The following is a 21,928-nucleotide window of genomic DNA, read 5'->3' on the forward strand; positions in this document are numbered from 1 at the left end:
ACAAACAAAGCAAGGCGTTGTGAGCTTGTAGATCGGCTATTTTTAGCAAACGTTCCCCCCTAGATTAGGGATGCTGGTGGTCCAAGTGGTTACTAAAGTGTTATTTTAAGTTTTAAGCATATTTTGATTATTGCGAAAATATTTTGTTGATGTTTTTGGCACAATAATCATGACATGTAAGTTTCATATTGTCCCGACGGAGGTTTGACTTTAACAACAAGAGGTACATAGTTAGTATTGGACTACTTTCCACCCCGCAGTTGTGGAAAAGTACTGTACGTAAGTAAAATGTGTATGTGTTTGTACTTTAGCTTCACCAAAGTATTGTGAGCCTGAAGATCTGCTATTATCGAATTCATTAAATTATTTGAGAATGTGAAATGGGACATTCTGCATAATGATTCAAGTGATTAATGATTAAAGTAGAACGTTGGAGTACTTTCTACTTTTGGTAGTACATTTTGATACCAATTATTTTGTGCTTTTACTCAAGTACATTTTGAATTCAGTACTTTTACTTCACATATGTCAAAGAAAGTCAAGGCCCGGGGGCCAGATCCGGCCCGCGAATGAATTATCTATGGCCCCCGCCCCCCGGGATGATATTTAATTACTACTAGCCCTTACCCGTTCAAAGATATGAGCTCTGAAATGATGTGCAGTGTGTGGGTTATGGTGTGTGCACTGTGCACACAGTATATGAGGGATGGAAATAGGGATGAGGCCGAATATTCGGCACCGAAAATTTTCGGCCGAAAATGGCTAAAAATGCATTTTCGGTTTTCGGCTGGATAGCTTTTAAAACCGAATAGTTGAGCACCGAATAGTGTGAAGGACAGGGTCAGGGGTCCTCAATAGGCGGACCGCAGTCCATGTCCGGACCGCGGCACATTTCTGAGAAATCTCCGCACAGTTGTATATGACGATCGGACTGACTGTGTGTGATGTGTGTTTGTGTGTGCGTGGGTGTGTATGTGCTGATTGTGCTCATTCGCTCAAACACATACACAGGCTCACAAGACACACCCCTACGCCAATTTGCAAGCCCACAAAGCGTCGCGGGTGCAACGTGCTGTGGGCTTGTAGATCAAAGGTTTTCCTTCCCTCCGAGTCTCCGACGCAGTCTGCTCTCCATGCTGCTCCCCCCCCTCCCCTCTCCTCTCCTCTCCACACACTCATGCCGCTCGCTGCCTTAAAAAAGTTGCTAAAACCTCTTGGAAACCATTGCTCCCACTGGATTAATAACTTAGAGATCTTCTACCTTTGGCTGTTCAATTGGAGAGGACAACAGCAACACATTAATATCCACGATGTAAGGCTCCAACTGCTTGCATTAGACGAGAAATGGTCGCGAAACTCGCGATGCGTGATCATGCGTCTTTAACAATGTGATGTGTCGTCGCATATTATTGCCAGCTATCCTAGGCTGTGTTAGGTTAATAACTATGACTCGTTGACCCTGATTTGACTGGTCATTTGACATAGTCAATCAGCACAGTCAGTCTGGCTTGTGCAGTACGTGTGTCAACTAACTGAATGTCAAGTAATCCTCTCCCCCTCACGCTAAGTTCCACTTTATTTTCCATTCTGAACGACAAGCCTGATATTGCATTTATGCTCTTTAGTTTCCAATAATTAAACTATAAGCCAGTGTTTTATTGCTACACAATAAATGTAAATAATGTAGCCTACTCTACATGCATAAATAATTATCCATTCATCCATCCATCCATCTTCAACCGCTTATCCAGCATCAGGTAGCAGGGGTAACAGTTCCAACTGAGATTTCCAAAGTTCCAAATAATAATAATAATAATTAAAATAAACAATTCTAATGATTATAATAAACATACATACCGTACATACTGTATAAATGTATCCGCCTTATTTCGCCTTCGCCTTTTTTTCGGACCTGGACCTGTTTCAAAAAAATATTTCTGGACCTTCAAGATTTGTATTTGAGGACCCCTGGGCCCTAGATCATTTTGCAACATACAGTATGTGCATTTGTTGTTGAAGGCCTGGCTGTTACAGCCCTTGTGTTTACAATAATATTTTGTTGTAGGCCTAGATCATTCTGCAGTTTTAAGCACCTTGTTCTGATGCACTTTTATCTCTGTAGGATACTACAGAAATAGTTGCACTATTTTGACTTTGTTTTATGCTAACATTGCAAAGAGAAAATATTTTATTTTGTTATGTGTGCATTCAAAAGTGAGAAATAAATGTTTTATGGAACCATATGGTGATTATTATTTAAGTTAGGGTTTGCCATAATCAGGTAGCTTTACAACAAAGGTACAGCAATGGTACAAACATTTATTATACAAAATAAATTATATACATGTATTATTCGGCTATTCGGTATTCGGTATTCGGTGGAATGTTTCCAGTATTCGGTATTCGGTTTCGGCCAAGAATTTTGCTTTCGGCCCATCCCTAGATGGAAAGTAACTTTAACTGGTGCTTGCATGATAATATGTAGGAGCATCAATGTAAGAAATACCCGTTTCGTTTAATGGCTACAGAGATACTGTGTACCGATCTGCATGATTTTTGGACAACATCTGTAACAGGGCCAGACCCCCCCCCCCCCACACACACACACACACACACACACACACACACACACACACACACACACACACACACACACACACACACACACACACACACACACACACACACACACACACACACACACACAGAGCTGGTTAAACATGTTGCCTCATGCTAGATGCAGAATAGATAAGCCTCATGCTAGATGCAGAATAGATACACCATAAAAACGCTAATATACAGCATATGATTTGTGAAAGTGACAAACCGGCTTCACAGTTATGTCAGGTGTGTTCATATGCTAATGGTGATGCGATTTCAGATCAATTGCTCCAGCCATTGAGGAGAAACGCTGTGACAGACAGACAGACAGACACTCACTCAGACAGACACTGACAGACAGACATTTGGAAAATTATATGTTTGATTGGAACCGGGCCGCAGATCGCAGCCGCATGCAAAACAGCGTAACACAACATGCTAAATGTACAGACAAGGCCAGCCAACCACACCACATTTCATGCTTTCCTTAGACAGACAGCTGAAGCCAACCAATCACAAACCAAAAAGGGAAATTTGGATTTAGAATGGAGGATGTAAAACAGCGCTTTCATGTGTTGTGTATGCGGCCGTGACTCGTGCCGTCCTCCGCATTGTCACGTCGAAGTAATTTCCCCATCAAAATATATAAACTCTGCATGCTTACAACGCATTGCCGCGATCCGTGACAGACACATTGGGAGTTTTAAATAAACATTGAACCAGTCCGGCCCTCGACTTGTAGCAAATTTTGTTTTTTGGTCCTCTGTGTATTTGACTTTGACATCCCAGTATTTCTACATTGCAGTATTGATACTTCTTCCACCACTGCCTGTTTTGCTCAGGGGCTTGTTTTAACAGAGGTGGGCTCCCCCAGGGTGGGTCAGGGTTAGGTCAGACGCCAGAGCTGTCCTGTATGTTCCGGCCAGGACAGGACTGGTCCAAACATACAGTATAGGCCTATGCTAGCTACAACCCTGGGATAACAGCCAGGACTAGGAAAAGTTCACTTTTCCAAAGCATGCGACCAACAACAATAGGCTGAATGTGTGAAGCATGTCTAGAGATAACAGTGTATGACGTGCAGCAACAACCTCGCTGCATATTTTGTGATGAGCAGAATAAACAATCCCAGCCACAGCCTTTACGGCTGTCTTTGTCTGCATGGGCTAGAGGGCTCAACGGGACACATGACAGGCAGACAGGCATAATAATAATACATTAATTAATTAATAATACATTATTATTATTAATACATTTATTATTATCATTTAGTCGCCACTCCTTTTTATTTTTGTCTCAGTATATTTGTGCAAATATGTCCACTGCATTTAGGGGTGGGCGATATGGTGATAATTATCGTTGAGACGATACAATGTCTCCACGATACAATGTCTCCACGATACAATGTCTCAACGATGCAATGTCTCCACGATATGCCTTTTCAGAGGTATCGTATATATCGTGATACAATTGAGGGAGCCTTGTAAAATAATCCTGTTTAATCGTTAATACAGAGATTCATTGGTCTAAATCAGTAGTTCTCAAACTTTAAAATGTCAAGGTCTCCACTTAACTTAACTCAGTATACAAATGAACTTAACTCAGTATACAAATGAAACCAAAAGGACCCGTAATTCATTTGTATACTGTCAGAGTTACATACTTGTAAAGTTCAATTTAGACCTCCCAAAAGGAACCCAGAGAGTCTAGTTTTTGTCAAGTAACTTGAAAAAATATCCATAAAAACCAACGTGAAAAAGAATCGCGATAAAATCGTGTACCGTGATACAGCTTGGGAAAATATCGTGATACTGTATTTTTCCATATCACCCACCCCTAACTGCATTTACCCATCATAAACATTAAGAGCACAGACAGACAGATACTTAGGAGAGACATCACCTTGGACACATCAAGTCTGAGTCAACAAAACATGCATAACAAAGATAGCCTGAATTCTTCCTGCAGACCGTGAAACTAAATAATCAAAATCTTCTCTTTCTGGACCTCCACAATCAAGCGTGTGAGTGTAGGCTAGTCAATCTAAGGTTTGACCCAAAAGAAATTGCAATAGTAATGGTTCAAGGTTTTTTATGGTCCTTAGGGTCATCCAAATAACATATTAAAAGTTGTGAATTATATATTTAGTGGATCAAGGTAAATTCAGGGGGTTCAAGTTTGGGTCCATTCACTTACTATACAGGAAAAAAGACCCCCTAGTGGTTTTTCATGATTCTGAATTCATTGCAAGTATTGCACAAAAAACATTCGTCGGGTTAAAAACGGCCACCACAAAATGGAGCTGACCCCAGAAAAGTGATGACTCATCACTAAACCATAGTTTTGTGATGTCCGTTTTTAGCCCGAGGGATGTTTTTCGTGCAAAACAAATGCTTGCAATGGATTCAGAATCATGAAAAACCCCTAGTTAGACCCCTCACATGCTACTTAAAGAAGATTTTTTGGGGGGGTCTTTTTTCCTGTATAGTAAGTGAATGGACCCAAACTTGGAACCCCCTGAATTCACCTTGATCCACTAAATATATAATTCTCAACTTTTAATATTTTTTTAGGATGACCATAAGGATCATAAAAAACCTTGAACCATTACTATTGCAATTTCTTTTGAGTCAGGCCCTTTTTTAGCTTAGATTGGCTGGCCTAGTTGGAAGTGAGCGCATCTGTGTGTGAGTACATCTAAGAAGATAGATCAACATGGCTGAAGTTATAGCGGCTCGGCATTGATTTAACCGGATCAATAGAGGAGCGAGCTGGGTTCAAAGCCGGCTCAATAGCACAGACACAGTGATGAGGGAAAGAGTGGGCTGCTAGATAAGGCCATGAAAGGAGCCGTTCTTTCATCATTCGCTGTAAACACAGAACACACATTCAAACGCATGGCTCTGCACTGTCTCTCTCTCTGTGCAGTTGTTTATTTGGAACAACAGCTCCCATAGTCTTTGTCTCTCTGTTCCGTCTTGCAGAGCTCGAGCTGTGGGTGGAAACTCTCAATTTCACGGTCGCATGTCACCGCGTGCAGGGAAGAGGAAGCTGCCTGTGCCGTCGTCTAGCCAGACCGTCAGAAAGACGAGACAACGTTCTGCATTTCTACCAGCGTGGCACAGACTGCTGAGCTGCAATAACCTCAGCTACAGAAGGACACTTTTGAAACCACATACCGTTCATTGCTCTTCCTCAGGAAGATAAAAAAGGAGGGGGGGTTGCAGGGGCGTCAATTGGGTATGGCAGGGGTATGCAGCTGCCATACCCTGGGTTCAGGGGGGGAAATAAAAGTTACTTTTAAATATAAATACATGAATGTCTCTTTGTCTAACTGTGCTGGTTATTATGTTGTTAAATTACAGTAAAATAACTACAAATGCAAAATTTTACAAGGGTATAATTATATTCTCCACATTTCAGCTGCACAGGTGCAATGCATTATTGTTAATTGTGGCACATTTACTACAGAGCCTTCAATTCACTCTGATTTACTAACATGCCAAGTTTAGCTGCACTTGAACAACCGTTCCAGACTGCCATATGCAGCCCAAGAAACCGTAGAAACGGTCGGAAAAAAAGAGAATGTAGGCTACTTCTCAAAATAAATGAATCATGCCTGTTGATAAGGTATGGCAACATGACATGGTGTTTGGGCGCGCGTGCAAGACACCAGTCATGTTGCCATACCTTAGCTTTTTCTGAACTGACGCCACTGGGGGGTTGGGGGGGGGAAGGCCTCGAGTCTTAAGGCTGTGAAATTATCTGGTCACGATTAAGAGGAGGACTTCAATAAAACCAACTCTGTTAATGAGATTACATTACACCATAGTAAACAACAGACAAACTGTACATTCTGTACACTATTCATGTAATTACGGACATAAGATGAGCTAATAATAGACTATTAAGGAATTTTCCACATTCATCGTAGATGAAGGGCAGATCAATCTTTTCCGCAATAAATACCACCAGACCGCGTGACATTGCTGTTAATAGCAAATCGTCACTCTTCCAAGCTCAACTGGCATCCCAGGTAATTGGCTCGCTACGAGGGCTCGTCCTGTCCTGGGACACACTTAGCCATTAGCATCATTTGTTTAGTCGGCTGACAAAGCTGAGGGCAGAGAGCTGATGCAATTAGCATGGCGTCAGTCAGACCACTTTGTGTGAGCAGCACAGCAAATCATAATGACAGCTGGAAGGAAGGCGGTGTACAGACGACCGTCTCGCTGCCAATGCAGATGATGCTTATGAGAATTAAACGTTGGATTATGTGCCGGGATTGCCCAATGCATTGATTTGGGTTTTTTACCAATTTTACTCGATACAAAAACAACTGAGATATTACTGCAAAATCTCGATAGTCTGGTCCAGATTTTGCCCGCATTGTGCCATTTAATCCCATTTAGGCCTAGAATTATTTTATGCTTTAACCAGTGAAAAATAGCAGATATACAAGCTCACAGCGCGGCACCGAGTGCCGCGCTGCGAGCTTGAAGATCTGCTATTTTTGAAAAAGACGTGAAAATGTGTGCAAATCTTTGAATATATGTATTTTCAAAGCGAACGTTTGTAACTCACATTTTGCTTCTGGGTGGTCCCTGGAACTAAATATTTTGAGATGGGGGTCCATGGCCAAATAAATATCATTTTGGGGGTCCTTCACATGAAAAGGTTTGAGAACCACTGACATAGTAGTCTCTCAAGAACAGACTAACTGAGCTCCAGTTAAGTGAAAAGGACCTTTTCTTTGACGATGGCTGGCCAGATTGCTGACATAGAAACATAGGTTTTTCAAAAAATCTTAGAAGGATTCAAAAGACACTTATAGAATCGGGTCAAAATTCTAATTTTCACGATTTTTCAAAAATAGCAGATCTACAAGCTCGCAGCGCGGCACTCGGTGCCGCGCTGTGAGCTTGTATATCTGCTATTTTTTCAATAGTTAAAGCATAAAATAATGATACACAATATAGTGTACCCGTTCTGAATGGGTTAATCCCAAAGCTAGTCCGATATCTCCACACGGTAAAATCCTCAGTGTGTTATCAATTTCAGAGTGTACAAATGTGCCCACATCATGGACAATGTCAGAGTTAAATTAACACAGTATTTCACTGCGTGGACTAAATAATGACAACATTAAAATGTTGTCTCATCCTGTTGTGACAGGCAGATAATGGCCAAGCAAGCAGTGTTACACAACAACGATGGTGATCATGGGCTGCTGAAATGTTTATGAGCTGAAAAGGGTGCCTGCTGCCTAGGGCTGTCACAATTATTACATAATCGTCTAATCGTGATTTTTTTTGACATAATCGTGATTATTTTTCATAATCGTTTCCATGTTGAAAAATGTTCATATATTTTTTATATAGTGGAAATAGCCGATCTACAAGCTCACAACACGTCGCATCGCGACGCGTTGTGAGCTGGTAGATCGGCTATTTCCACTATCAATGTTCTTTTTCAAGTATAAAGTTGTCAAATATGTCAGTAATTTCTTTGTATATTTAGGTTACGTGTCATAACTGCCATGTGCAACTTCAAAGCCTAAAATCCATACAGAAATGTAATTGTCAACGACAAAAACACAATTAAATCGTTAATCGCAATTATTTGAGTGGCAAATAATCGTCATGTAAAATGTCATAATCGTGACAGCCCTACTGCTGCCAGGACGTCACACAAGTGTTGTTGCTTCTTCATTAAAGATGTATGGCTGCTTTTCATGGTGTGTCAGCTGCATCCCTCTTTGGTATCATTCTGCTTCTGTTACAGTAACAGCCTGCGTATCATACACATACAGTGACTACTGTGGCAATATCAGGTGGCTACAGCAGAAGTGAGACGAGGGAAGGGGAAGGATAGGATACGTGGTCGGTCTGTCACATTGCGTTGACTGCCATCGGCCCGAAATGGCATCACTCTTAGGAATAAGGTGTGCTCAGTCTACCGTGAGGGACTGGGATTAGAGCAGGGGTCATCGCCATGCTGGCTTGTGCTGGACGTTTTTGTCAAAATTAAATTTTTGCCACGGAGATACAAAATAAGACAATAATATTACCAGAAACACATAAAGATATTACCCCTGAATCATGAGTGTACAAATGGAACCAAATGGAGCACTCAGTATTGTGGTGGTCCTTGCAAATAAAACATTTGAGAACCACTAGTACTGGTGGACTCCTAATACGCCATAGTGTCGTAGTAAATAAGTGTCATACATATTCTGAAAGAAAACCAGGAGGCTTGACATTCTGTAATTGTTCTTATGATGAAAATAAGAAAATTATAATGGTGTGTAAAAATGGTGTGAGTTACTAGCGACCTTAAGCAACGCTACGGCAACGGCAGATGACAACGGTAACCGGAAATTATCCGCGCTCGATAGATAAACCTGCCATCGCCACAGCCGTCTCTACTACGGCAGAAGGTCCCTTCCCGCGTAGCGCCTACTGTAACTCCGTCTGCTGCGTGCACGCAACGCCATGGGAACCAACGCGTTCAGTGAAAGGGGTGGGAAGTTGGGAACCCGTCGCCGCCGAGGCTTTGCTTAAAGGTGATACACCATGAAATTTCACTTTTCCTATTTTAAAACCTTTTTTTGGGGTCCCACTAGCACCTTCTATCCTTACAAAGTCCCATTTCTGACCGTTGTGTCTTTCTCTGGTTTTGGGAAGGCGGAGGTTAAAAGCATCCCACGGGTTCTCAAAACAGGCTGTCCAGATTTGCTGCCGTCGCTGACGTCATCGATGGCCGTTTTTGAAGAAACATTTTTTTTTTTTTTTTTCAAAAAAGATTTTTTTTTGGGGGGGTGGCGCAGTTCAGGCCAAAGGTGGTACTGCAGCTGAAAATGCTCTGAAAGCCATTCAAAATGAGAGAGGCTCTCTATTCAGGAGTGGTAATTTAGCCTCAAACCTTTTGAAAAACGTTTTTGGGACATAAACAATATGAAATAAATACTTTTTAAATGCATGGTGTATCACCTTTAACCATTTTGAAAATCATCTAGCATAAAGTCGCTACTATGTCCATGCTGGGATCCCCCAGCCAGCCCAGAGCCGGCTAATGTGGCCAGAGAAAGGGAAGCTAGGGGTCCCCTGCTAGGGGTCCCTGCTGGGACTGCTACCTCCACAACCAGACTTCGGATCGGCGGATGAAGATCGATGGATAGATGGCATTTGAGTTCAGTCTGTATGGGCCTCAACGTGCCAGCAGACGCAGAAACCACTCTACACCTCGGTCCCAACAAGGGGTGGCAGTGGCTCAGGGGTAGAGTGGCCGGTAGAGCAACCGGATGGGAACTGCAAGGTTCCCAGTTCGATCCCAGGCTCCCCAAGAGTTAGTGTCGAAGTGTCCTTGAGCAAGACTATGAACCCCTAATTGCTCCCGAATGTGCAGTTGGTGCCTTGCATGGTTTCCTCCGCCATCGGTGTATGAATGTGTGTGTGAATGGGAATGTAGTGCGCACTCTATGTAATGCGCTTTTGATAAAAAGCGCTATATAAATGCACCATTTACCATTCCCAAAGCTTCTAATATAGGTTGTGGTAATGACAATAACGGCATGATGACAAAAAAATCTTTGCGCAACTGACTTACAGTAGCAGCCAGGCCCAGTACTGCCTATGTTTGAGAAAATTGTCTTGACTGTGAAGATGATAAGGTGGCTACGTGCTTAACCCTCGTAGGGTCTTCGGGTCACTTTGACCCGGTTTTCAATTTTCAACATCAAGAAAAAGTATGTTAAAATAGGATTTTTTCCATGAAACTTCTTCTGCTTGGCTTATTTACTGTACTAAACATGTGATATGAAAATGGTACATGTCATGCATTTGCAACACCCCCCTGTATCAACATATAACACCCAGGGTCTTCGGGTCACTTTGACCCGGCCATTGAAAGTGTATGCTAAATGGCTAATATTTAGACCATTTCTTTCTGAAAAAACATTGGACATATGGATTTTCAAGTACATAATTTGCTCACCATTACAAACTACATTGATAACAATTCAATCAATATTATCTCCGCCAGGCCGGGATGGCCAAAAGTGAGGGATTATGTTTTCGTTGCTTCTGTCTGTGAACAGCTAATCTCAGTCACCGCTGGACCAGTCAGTGTGAAACTTTACATGTTTACACAGGAAGATATTCAACCCCAAATCGTCCTGTTATAGCGCCACCATGAGGCAGAATTGAGCAAAACAAGTTTTGGGGGATATTTACAATACCGATTTTCTCTGGTCATTTGATCAATGTCATGACCTACAGTATGTGTCACATTTTCTACTCGGATTGGCCACGATTCCAAAGATGCTTACGATTTTTACAGGAGTGGCACATTTTGCTACCAAATGGGAACTTCATCCCTATGCCACTTTACAAATTCCAAGTTCCACAGCATTCGACATAATTTGTAGCATTTATTTTATTTTATTTTGAGTAGCCAATTATAGTTTACCCTCTTTTTCTCCCCAATCCAGTCCTTATGCCAATTGATTCCTCCCCTATGTTGTCACTGCTGTTGTATCCTACCAAATCACCTGACAGTGAGGAGCCCCCACTGAGAGGACGTAGGGCCTTCATCCTACTCCTCCCTCCCAAAACCAGCTGCCGCCCAGCCTGGCTGTAAGAATACATGTAGTGACAATTATCAACCTCTCCGCCCAGCTTCCCTTCCCTCGAACAACAATTGTGTTTGCATAGATGCCCCACGATTGATTCAAATCCACAACCTCTGTGGTGGTGACAGGGACACTGTGCCACCCGAGCACCTGTAGCACGTTGTGCAAATCAGAATGGGACAAGAAATATTTGACATATAGTTCTTGATCAAATGACAATAGGGATGATATGTACCAATTGGTGTGAGGTTTGGACAAAGTCTATATGGTAATACCAACAAGATATTTTGCAAAGATCAGTCTCATGGTAGTGCTATAAAAGACAGATGGGAAAGATTTCTAATGGAGTTTCTTTCTAGGCCTCCTGGGCGTATGTGTGCCAAGTTTGATGCTGAAGTGGTGCCTGAGATTAGCTGTTGACACAACGGCCTGATGGTGGCGCTATAAGAGGCCAATGTGAAGAATTTGGGGAGGAGGTTCTTCCTAGGCCTCCCGGGAGTGTGTGTGTGTAGTTTCACTCTAATTGGTCCAACTTGCCTGAGATTAGCTGTCCACAGACAGAGGAGTGAAAACATAATCCCTCACCTTTGGCCATCCCGGCCTGGCGGGGATAATACAAAATATTGATTGAATTGTTAGTAAAGTAGTTAGTAATGACAATCAAATTGTGTTTAATATGATTTTGGGGGATTTCTAACTACTTTAGAATGGTTTAATATGAGCCGGGTCAAAGTGACCCGAAGGCCCTGGGTGTGACTAAAACACGAGGATCCTACGAGGGTTAAGCAGCTACTGGAACTCACACCACAGTTAATCTTGTGTCTGGTGTCCGTTTACTAATGCAATGCCCTCTGGTGATAATTTATCTTTAACATAATTAGAAGACAGATGCTACTCAGCCTTCAATCTTCTTGAGGGTCATTAACCATGTCACAGTTACCTTGAGGGACGCAGAGGGCTGTCTGTGTAGCAGAGACAGCAGGGACTGAGAGATTATGTGCCATTGAGGGGATATTCCATGTTTGGAAAATATGCTCTTTGACTTTGCCCACACTAGCTATGTGACTAGAAGAGTAGTAATCATATTTTACTCACTACAAAGGTTTTTTGTAGCACTATGCATGTTTGTATACTGTCAACAGTGCAAGGTAGCTTTGCATTACATTTCAACAGCCACAGCACATTTAATACAGTCTACAAACAAAGGCTGCTAATCCCCTTATAGCACAACAGTAAAATGATCAAAGACCCAAGTTATTTTACAAAATGTCAGCATATCCATTTATGTTGGGAGTTGAGCAAGCTTGACACAACCCAGACAATGTGAGAATCCGAGACAGAGAACTGGGTGAACGTGATTACAAATTAAACAGCCCTTACTGGAGAAATGCCACCTTTGTCCAGAACATTAGCCATTAATTTAAACTGACAAGTTCAAGACACAAGAAGCCATTGACTTTGGACTTCGGACAAGCAAACTCATAAATGAGAGAGAGGCACAGTGGTATATCTAATCATCAATATACATGATATTATCACAGCCTGCATTCCAGCACACTAGAGTTTCATATTTTTCTGGAAAATCTTGAGAAAAGAAGCACATTATCCCAGGATACCCGGAGATTGCCTTGTTGTCAGCTATTGTCAAAAACGCATGGGTCATGGTTGAAGGCTCTGACATCACGTACGCCACATGAGTCAACAAAAAATGCCATGGCTACGTATTGAATGTCATCAGTATGACATGTTCTGATGTTCATATATGGGCATAAATGGACACAGACAAACATATGGTCAAAACGGCTCTTATGACAACAGGTATAATGGGGTTTGCATTAAAGGGTAGGGCATTCACAGAGATCTCCATATATGGGCATAAAATGGATGCCCGTATGCGGAGCTGATGTCTGACATCAGAGTTTGTGGGGCATTCATTCCCTATTTCAAATTTGCGCATTCCCCGCCGCACCAGGTAGTGCAGTCCCGACCCAATACTCGATTTTCTGGAACGAAAGGTTCCGATTCTGTCTGACATCAGGGTTTTCCGGGACCGGTACTGTGTCTGCATAGATGTCCATATATGGGCATAAAATGGATGCAGACAGACACAGATATCTCCATATATGGGCATAAATGGACACAGGCAAACAGATGGTCAAAGATCTCCAATTCTCCATGTATGGGCATAAAATGGATGCAGACCGACAGATACAGATATATCCATATATGAGCATAAATGAACACAGGCAAACAGATGGTCAATACGGGTCCTACAGAGATCTCCATATATGGGCATAAAATGGACACAGACAGACAGAAAACTCCATATATAGGCATAAATGGACACAGGCAAACAGATGGTCAAAACGGGTCCTACAGAGATCTACATATATGGGCATAAAATGGACGTAGACAGACAGATATCTCCATATATGAGCATAAATGGACACACGCAAACAGATGGTCAAAACAGATCGTATGACAACAGGTATAATGAGGTTTGCATTAAAGGGCGGGGCATTCATTCCCCATTCACATTGTTCCCGAGTTGGCCAGGTCGCCGACTAGACGCTCGGCCGGCCGAGCTTCTAGTTTTTATAATAATAATAATAACAACTAGTAAGACGCCTTAGGGCAACAAGCATCACAGTGATGTGGACATCAGGGATGTGGACATCAGGGATCTCCGTATATGGGCATGAAAGGGATTTGTTCCCCTGGCATCACAGGGTTCTCCATATTTCCATATATGGGCATAAAAGGGATTTGTTCCCCCTGGCAAAGGCTGGCATCACAGGGATCTCTCTAACAGGGCATCATTAATATTGATGACATCAGGAACTCCATATATGGGCATAAAAGGGATTCTGTTAAGTGTGACATCACAGTGAAGCCAGAGTGTGATGTCAGAGCAGCAAACCCATTCTGGTAGAGTGGTTCCCCTGACATCACGGCGACATCAGAGCATCATGTCAGAGCGAACAACTTCAGCAGGTTAGATAATCACCCGCGAGCGTCGGCGGCAGGTTAGATAATCACCCACGTCACGGTTACTGAGGTTAGGTTTAGGGTTAGAGTTAGGCATAGTTTTACTGAGGTTAGGATTAGGGTTTGGGTTAGAGTTTGGTGGTCGATCCAAAGGGTGTTCGACCTAATGACATGTTACCATCTTCGCATTTAGTTTCTGAGGAATGTTAACAGACCTAATAGATTATTACACATACTGCTATGTTTTGTAATTGCTGGGCATCATTGAACTGTTTAAAGGTGATACACCATGCATTTAAAAAGCATTAAAAATATGTTTTCTTTTTTATTATTTTTTCCCTTCAAAAACGCCCGTCAATGACGTCAGCGACGGCAGCAAATCTGGACAGCCTGTTTTGAGAACCTGTGGGATGCTTTTAACCTCCGCCTTCCCAAAACCAGAGAAAGACACAATGGTCAGAAATGGGACTTTGTGAGGATAGAAGGTGCTAGTGGGACCCCAAAAAAAGGTTTTAAAATAGGAAAAGTGAAATTTCATGGTGTGGCACCTTTAAGGTGCTTATGTAATGTTTATAACAGGGCAGATACACATGAATGGAGAGTCCAGTGAAGTGTCCAGTCTTTTACCTTAGTACTGTGAGAATACAGATATATTGGATTGTTATTTCCTCCTGAGATCATTTTACATCATCTAATTTTGGCGGTCTATTTGAGGTGCTGTACATTCATTGTTGAAGACTAAAGGACATCAGTTGGATAGTGGGATAAATACACTATTTCTGAGGCTTTTCTTCCATGAGAGTAAGAATGTCTAATAAACGTCTAATAGCAAAACATGACATGCCTGCATATCGCTGGCTGTGGGATAAATAATGGAGAAACTCATCCACCCGCCACCATGCCCCATTGACTGCACTTTTGCGATGGTTTTCCCAAAATAAAAATAAAACATTGGTTACGACGTCCATTCAAAAAACACGTCACAATGATTTATTCCCGATTCTCGACAACAGAATTCCCGTATTTAAACAGAAATTGACAGGGTTAGAATAAAGTTGGTTGAGACAAACTTAATGGACAACATAAGAACTTGTATATATTGCACCGCTCACTTCAAACTGGGTTTGATTTGTATTATTAGTTAATAATCAAGGAGCAATCATCTTTCCAGGCTATGGGAGATGCATCCCACAAGGCTATGGAGTGGTCCGGAACTACCCATTAGCAAATTGTAGGTCTGGAGTGTCACTTCCATCCCAACTCATGGGAGGCGTGACTTGGTACTCGTCAATTGCAGGCATGCAATATGCCAGCACATGAGCACAAGCCAAGCTTCCACACTTATAAAGTCCAGCTGCAATGGCTTTTTTGCAACCTTTATTGTGACGCTTAAACCTCTATCAGAGTCCAGGGTGTAGAACTATTCACCGCAAATTTAAGGTGATAAGCTATCCACCTAAAGTGAGAAAGTGTGTCGGGGTTCGCGGTGGATAGCGAGTAATGGCGTAATGTTGTAGTTTTATGACTTAAAAGGACTACACCGCGGTGGATAGCTTATCGCGTTGCCTACTATGATAGGGGCTTTAGTGAAACAGAGGCCGACAAGTCAAACAGTGAAAATACATTATTTTGAACAATGCCTCTCTCATATTGCATTGAGAACTGCAATACACTGTTCTGCCTTTACCCCAAAGTGGTGGCACTGTCTCAATTAGGCAAAATACATGGAAGTTTGTGTGTCTCTACTATTGCCTTTCCTCAGAGTGGGTGCCGTGGCACCCTAGTAGGGTGTTGTGACTCAAGTCCAGGGGTGCCGCAGAATCTTTTTATAATATTTGAATGAAATTCATCAGGATCCCTTTAGTTTAACCACTTCGACCCTCTAAAAGTCTATACTTATCCTAATAAAACAGACCTGAGTTACACTGTACTTGGTGCGTTCTTTTTCAATCTACACAAAATCTCTTCTCTAAAAACAGTAGATCTACAGGCTCACAACGCACCGATGCCTTGTGAGCTTGTAGATCGGCTATTTTTGGCGCATGTTACCCCCAGAATAGGGATGCTGGGGTTCAAGTGGTTAGATATCAAGTATACCGTTATTTTGGATCTGTCCTAATGGACGGGTTTCTGGTCCATGTTACACTGATAAGAACTAGATGCGTGCGCAGGGTCGGTACCAAAATTAGCCAATGAAACCAGTGCTCCCCAAAACAACAGGTTTGGGGATTGGTAGGAATTGATTACATGATACAGTCAGCTGTGCATTTAGTCTCAATGTTTGTAAACAAGAAACCTGTCTATTGAAACGGATATTCTTGTGAGATACTTGTATCTTTACACATTACGTACTGACATTATGATTATGACATGAATGTAAGGTTCTTAACATTGACAATGTCATTCAGGGGTGCCAATGTGCCATGGATGAAAAAGTTATTTACAAGGGTGCCCTGAGTCAACGAGCCTAACATACTCTCCAAATGTATTTAGTATACAGCACAGGGTGCATACAATGTCTTTGTGAATGGAACAGAGACTGTCTGCAGCCGTTTTTTCCCTTGTCATAGTCTCTGGCTTAACGGTTTCAATTTGGTCTTGGTGAATTTCCAGTTCCAACGACGCAAAACCGTTTTTTACCAAGCCACAATGGTACAGTGAGTAAACACTCCACACCACAGTAATTGGAAATGCCCAGGCACACGTAGGCTACAGTTACAGTACCCTCGTCCACCAGGCTTTCTGAGAGAAAGCCTGGTGTTCGTTCACAACAGCCCGTTTGGTTTCCTCCCAACACGGAAACCACTAGAAGAAGCGGCGTCGCTCTGATTTGGTTCCCTCCGTTTGTTTCCCCAATCCCTTTTAAAATACTTGAGTAGCCTAGTGTAGTCTTTCCAGTCGCTACGAGTTGGACTAAAAAAAGATGCATATACCAAACACATTTTTCAAAAGCAAAACTACTCCGCATCAAGGAGTTTATTAGGGGGAATTATTTTGGTTTAAAACTGTTTCCGGTGGATAGTTCCGGCCAAATTGTAGTCCTTTAAGTACTACAACATGACGTTTTGTGGTTTCCGCTCCAGACCGGTTACAAGCCCGAAAAGTGAAGTGATCCCAGACTACAGTTACAGTATAATACTGAGGTCCTCTACTGTATTATTTGAGTCCTCGCACAGACCCCAGCAGACTCCAGTACATGTGTGCTGCTACCCCTGGACTATGAATTGTCATGAAGTGATGACAACATGCCACAATACTTTTCACTGTGTTCACTTTCATTTGTCTCTTTATAGCCTGTCTATGGTCATTTTTACCAGGATGTCCCTTTGAGATAACACAACTAATTTACAAGAGAGCTCTACCTGGCCAAGGTAGCAGCCAACCATATACAATCACAACACGAATTACAACCAAATCACAAAAACACTTCCAGGGGCTAATTTAAAAACATTCTAGACACTGTCATTGTATGGTTGTTGTTTTTTGAGGGGTCAATAAGTTTGATATTTGTCCATCAGCAGCAAATTTCCAAAGTAAACAGATAGGGCTGTCACAATTATTACATAATCGTCTAATCGCAATTATTTGACATAATCGCGATTATTTTTCATAATCGTCATAATCGTTTCCATGTTGAAAAATGTTAATTTTTTTAAGTAAAAAAAATTGTAGAAATAGCAGATCTACAAGCTCACAACGCGTCGCATTGCGACGCGTTGTGAGCTTGTAGATCGGCTATTTCCACTATCAATGTTATTTTTTGGAGCGGTGAAAGCGCTCCCAATAGACAGGTATGTCTGTGGGTGGCTGGCTATGTGGCTGGCTGGCTGGCTATGTCCGTAGCCTGGCAATACCTTGAGTGGCCACACAAGTTAAAGGAGGGGCGCTGTTGTGCAGGCACACACACACACACACACACACACACACACACACACACACACAGGGTATAGCTGCTCAGATTCACCGCTCCACTTCGAACCGAGGTTTGATTTTTTAAGTATAAAGTTGTCAAATATGTCAGTAAATTCTTTGTATATTTCGGTTATGTGTCATATCTGCCATGTGCAACTTCAAAGCCTACAAGCCAAACAGAAATGTAATTGTCAACGACAAAAACACAATTAAATCGTTAATCGCAATGATTTGAGAGAAAATTTATCGTCATGTAAAATGTCATAATGGTGACAGCCCTATAAACAGAGAAAGCCTAGTGCAGGTGAGTGAACGGTTAATAGGTTCTGCCTCCTGGCATGACTCAGAAAGGATTATTGAGGAGAGTGAACAACACACCAGCCAGAGAAAACAATATCTTGAAGCCGTTTCATTTAAGGTTCACCTCATGGTGTACAAAAACAGAGGCCAATAATAGATCTTTTTCGCCTGTTGCCTAAAAAGAACAAAAAGTGAGTGAAATCTGCACTTTAATCCCATTTCCGATGACGCCACTGAACCTCCCAAAACGCCACTCAATGTGAAGGTGTTATAATCGTGTATCCCACATTGTGGGCCGTAGCAGTAGGGCTGTCACGATTATGACATTTTACATGACGATTATTTGTCACTCAAATAATTGCGATTAACGATTTAATTGTGTTTTTTGTCGTTGACAATTACATTTCTGTTTAGCTTTTAGGCTTTGAAGTTGCACATGGTACATATGACACATAACCTAAATATAAAAAATAAATTACTGACATATTTGACAACTTTATACTTAAAAAAGAACATAGATAGTGGAAATAGCCGATCTACCAGCTCACAACGTGTCGTTGTGAGCTTGTAGATCTGCTATTTCCACTATTTTTGACTTTTGTTTTAAATATATGAACATTTTTCAACATGGAAACTATTATGACGATTATGAAAACCAATCACGATTATGTCCAAAAAAATCACGATTAGACGATTATGTAATAATTGTGACAGCCCTAACCACAACTCAGAGAATAACAGACACATTCTGGCACAATGTACACACACACACACACACACACACACACACACACACACACACACACACACACACACACACACACACACACACACACACACACACACACACACACACACACACACACACACACACACACACACACACACACACACACACAAAGACATTAGTCATCGACACATACCAGTACACACAAACACACACGCGCGCGCGCGAGAGGATGCAGTGTGTTGACATTTAGTGTGCACACAATGGAATAACTTTATCCAGCTGAATAATCCCAGATATTGGCATTCATCATATTCACAAGCACAGCTCTGGGTGACCTAAATGAGATGTCTATTCTGTTGTGGTGAATGGACAAAAACCTTCATTATGTAAGCGACATGATGACATACTTCTCCATAAGGACGTATGAATGAATCACAGATGTAATGAGTCACAGTGTCACCGAACTAATGTCACATCCAACGTCACAGCTCTTTCTTGATAGATGACTAATGGTATTAATGGAATCTAGGAATCCAGTAAATTGCAGCTTTTTCTCCACACTGCATGTATGACTATATGAATCCAAGTGGGAGGACCTGCGCCGTAGGCCGTACACACTGTGTCTGTAACCTACACTATCATGGAATAAGTCTGTGAATTCGCAATTAGAACAGTCGTTCATTTGAATGCAGACCTGTGCTGTGGTACAACCACTGACTGAATGTAACAAAACACTTGACTTATACTCTTAAACCTGAAAGGTGACAGCCGCATATTAAGCTTCATAGACAAGTTCAGGCCTGTTACTGGCCCCATGAACTCCCTCATTGTTCTGCACCTATAATTATGGTAGGGATCCTTTAGGAAAAGAATGATTCCTGTTCTTTAACGATTCGCTCTTTAACCATTCCTATAGGGCAGGGTTCCCCAATAGGGCCATTTGCGGCCCGTGGGGGGCTACTGTCTGGCCCCCACCAACCCCAGTAATAATGGTGGTATAAGAGCAGCAACAACACTAGTATATCATCGTTGTCGGGTGGAAACCTTGTATCTCCAAATTTGTATGTTCTTTCGCAAAGTAAAGCCCTGCTTCATCATAAGGCTGTCGCACAAAAGTAGTGAAAACAGCAGATCTACAAGCACACAACGCCTCGCGATGCGAGGCGTTGTGTGCTTGTAGATCGGCTGTTTTCACTATAGTAAATGTTTTAGATGATAAATACAAAAGGAACGGTTTTGGACATACAAGGTTTCCACCCAACAATGACGATATACTAGTGTTGTTGCTGCTCTTATACCACCATTATTACTGGGGTTGGTGGGGGCCAGACAGTAGCCCCCCGCGGGCCGCAAATGGCCCGCGGGCCGCCTATTGGGGAACCCTGCTATAGGGGGTCCAAATGGACCCCAACAGGTCTGTACTCTGTACCTCTGAAAATGTACGAAATGTTCCATTTGTACACTCTCAGAGTTATGGTGGTCCTTGAAATTAAAAGGTTTGAACCACAGATATTGTAATTGTATAGCAGCTTGAAGTCCATAATGTCAGTTCTGACAGTGTGATAAAAACTTGTTTTTCCTATAATAATGCTGTGTAGCACTTTGGTCAACCCTGGTTGTTTGTCGTTTCTAATGTGCTTTATAAATAAATAATTGACTTGACAGTGCTAATGGAACACAACAGCAGAGAAGTGCAAAGTTGTTGGCCAATTAGTCCCAACACTTTGCTGTGTAGCCTGTGTATGCATACAGGGTGAAAAGCTGTGGGCCATTATAGGCCATAAATACATGAGCGTTCGTTCATTACATGGAACAATTTACAATGTTGACAGACACCACAGTCCAAAAAGCAGGTGTTGTGCCTGCCAAGGTAGCTTAAGTTGTCCCCCTTCAGAATGTATTCTCCCTCCAACATAATGCATATCAGCCGCAAATCAATATCAACCCCAAATTGTGTAACAATATTGTATAGTTTGAGAATAACCAAAACATAATATCAAATAAATAAATAAAATGAGAATAAACGTTAAATCTACATGATATGACCCATGCATTATTGGATGGAGAGTGAGACATTCCACCTGTTTCCTAGTATAATAAATAGGACTGGGCCTGGCTTTGGTTAAAAAGAGTTGGTAAGCTAGCTTTATAGCAGCCTAATAATGAATGACTACTCTTGACACAAGGCGCGACCACATTGTGTATAATAAATGTGAATAACAAGCCATAGTTGGAAGCAAGCTCAAATGCCTCCGTGTGTTATCCTTCTTTATGTCACCAGAAAGTAGCAGAACCGTGCTAAAGGAGGAGTAAATCACACCCAAAACTTCTTCTGACTCTGGTTTTGTTGTCGGTTCGTCTGATTGTTTGTATAAAAGCAGGCGTTTACGCGTTAACAGCTGATTGAAGGCCAGTGGCAACAACAACTGGCTACTTTGAAACGTTTATGATACTGAGAGACTGATAACACAATGTAATCATAACGGCGGGCGTCTCCACTACCGCACGTACCTGACTGGCTTTGTGGAACTGTTTCTTCAGCCCGGCCACAGACATCCTCCAGATCTGTGGGGTTCACCGATCACTCAGAGAAAGGCCCGTGTGTGGAGCGAGAGAATGACAAAATATAAGGGAATTAAAAAAAGTCTAAACTATTATAACGGGGAAGCTTCAAGCTTGTCGACTTGGCCGCAGCAGCAAGGTTCAGATCAGCGGCACTGCTCTCGGGTGCCTGTCTGTTTCTCATCAGTGTTGCCAGGTTTTGT

The 21,928-nt window shown here is 42.0% G+C and overlaps 1 protein-coding gene across 3 annotated transcripts in view; it reads right to left on the reverse strand.

Moving 5' to 3' along the window:
• sh3gl3a (SH3-domain GRB2-like 3a) overlaps positions 1-21,719 on the reverse strand; it is a gene marked incomplete at both ends in the record, with an annotated part of 66,726 nt that extends 45,007 nt beyond the window's left edge. For all 3 annotated transcript variants that reach the window (XM_080730661.1, XM_080730660.1, XM_080730659.1), the window contains one exon: positions 21,675-21,719. In XM_080730661.1, the coding sequence (XP_080586787.1) occupies positions 21,675-21,719 (45 nt within the window). The remainder of the gene's footprint in view (positions 1-21,674) is intronic.
• Positions 21,720-21,928: the final 209 nt, after the last annotated feature.

The sequence above is a fragment of the Nannobrachium achirus genome (assembly GCF_963921795.1).
Source record: "Nannobrachium achirus genome assembly, chromosome: 7".
NCBI classification, from domain to species: Eukaryota; Metazoa; Chordata; class Actinopteri; order Myctophiformes; family Myctophidae; genus Nannobrachium; species Nannobrachium achirus.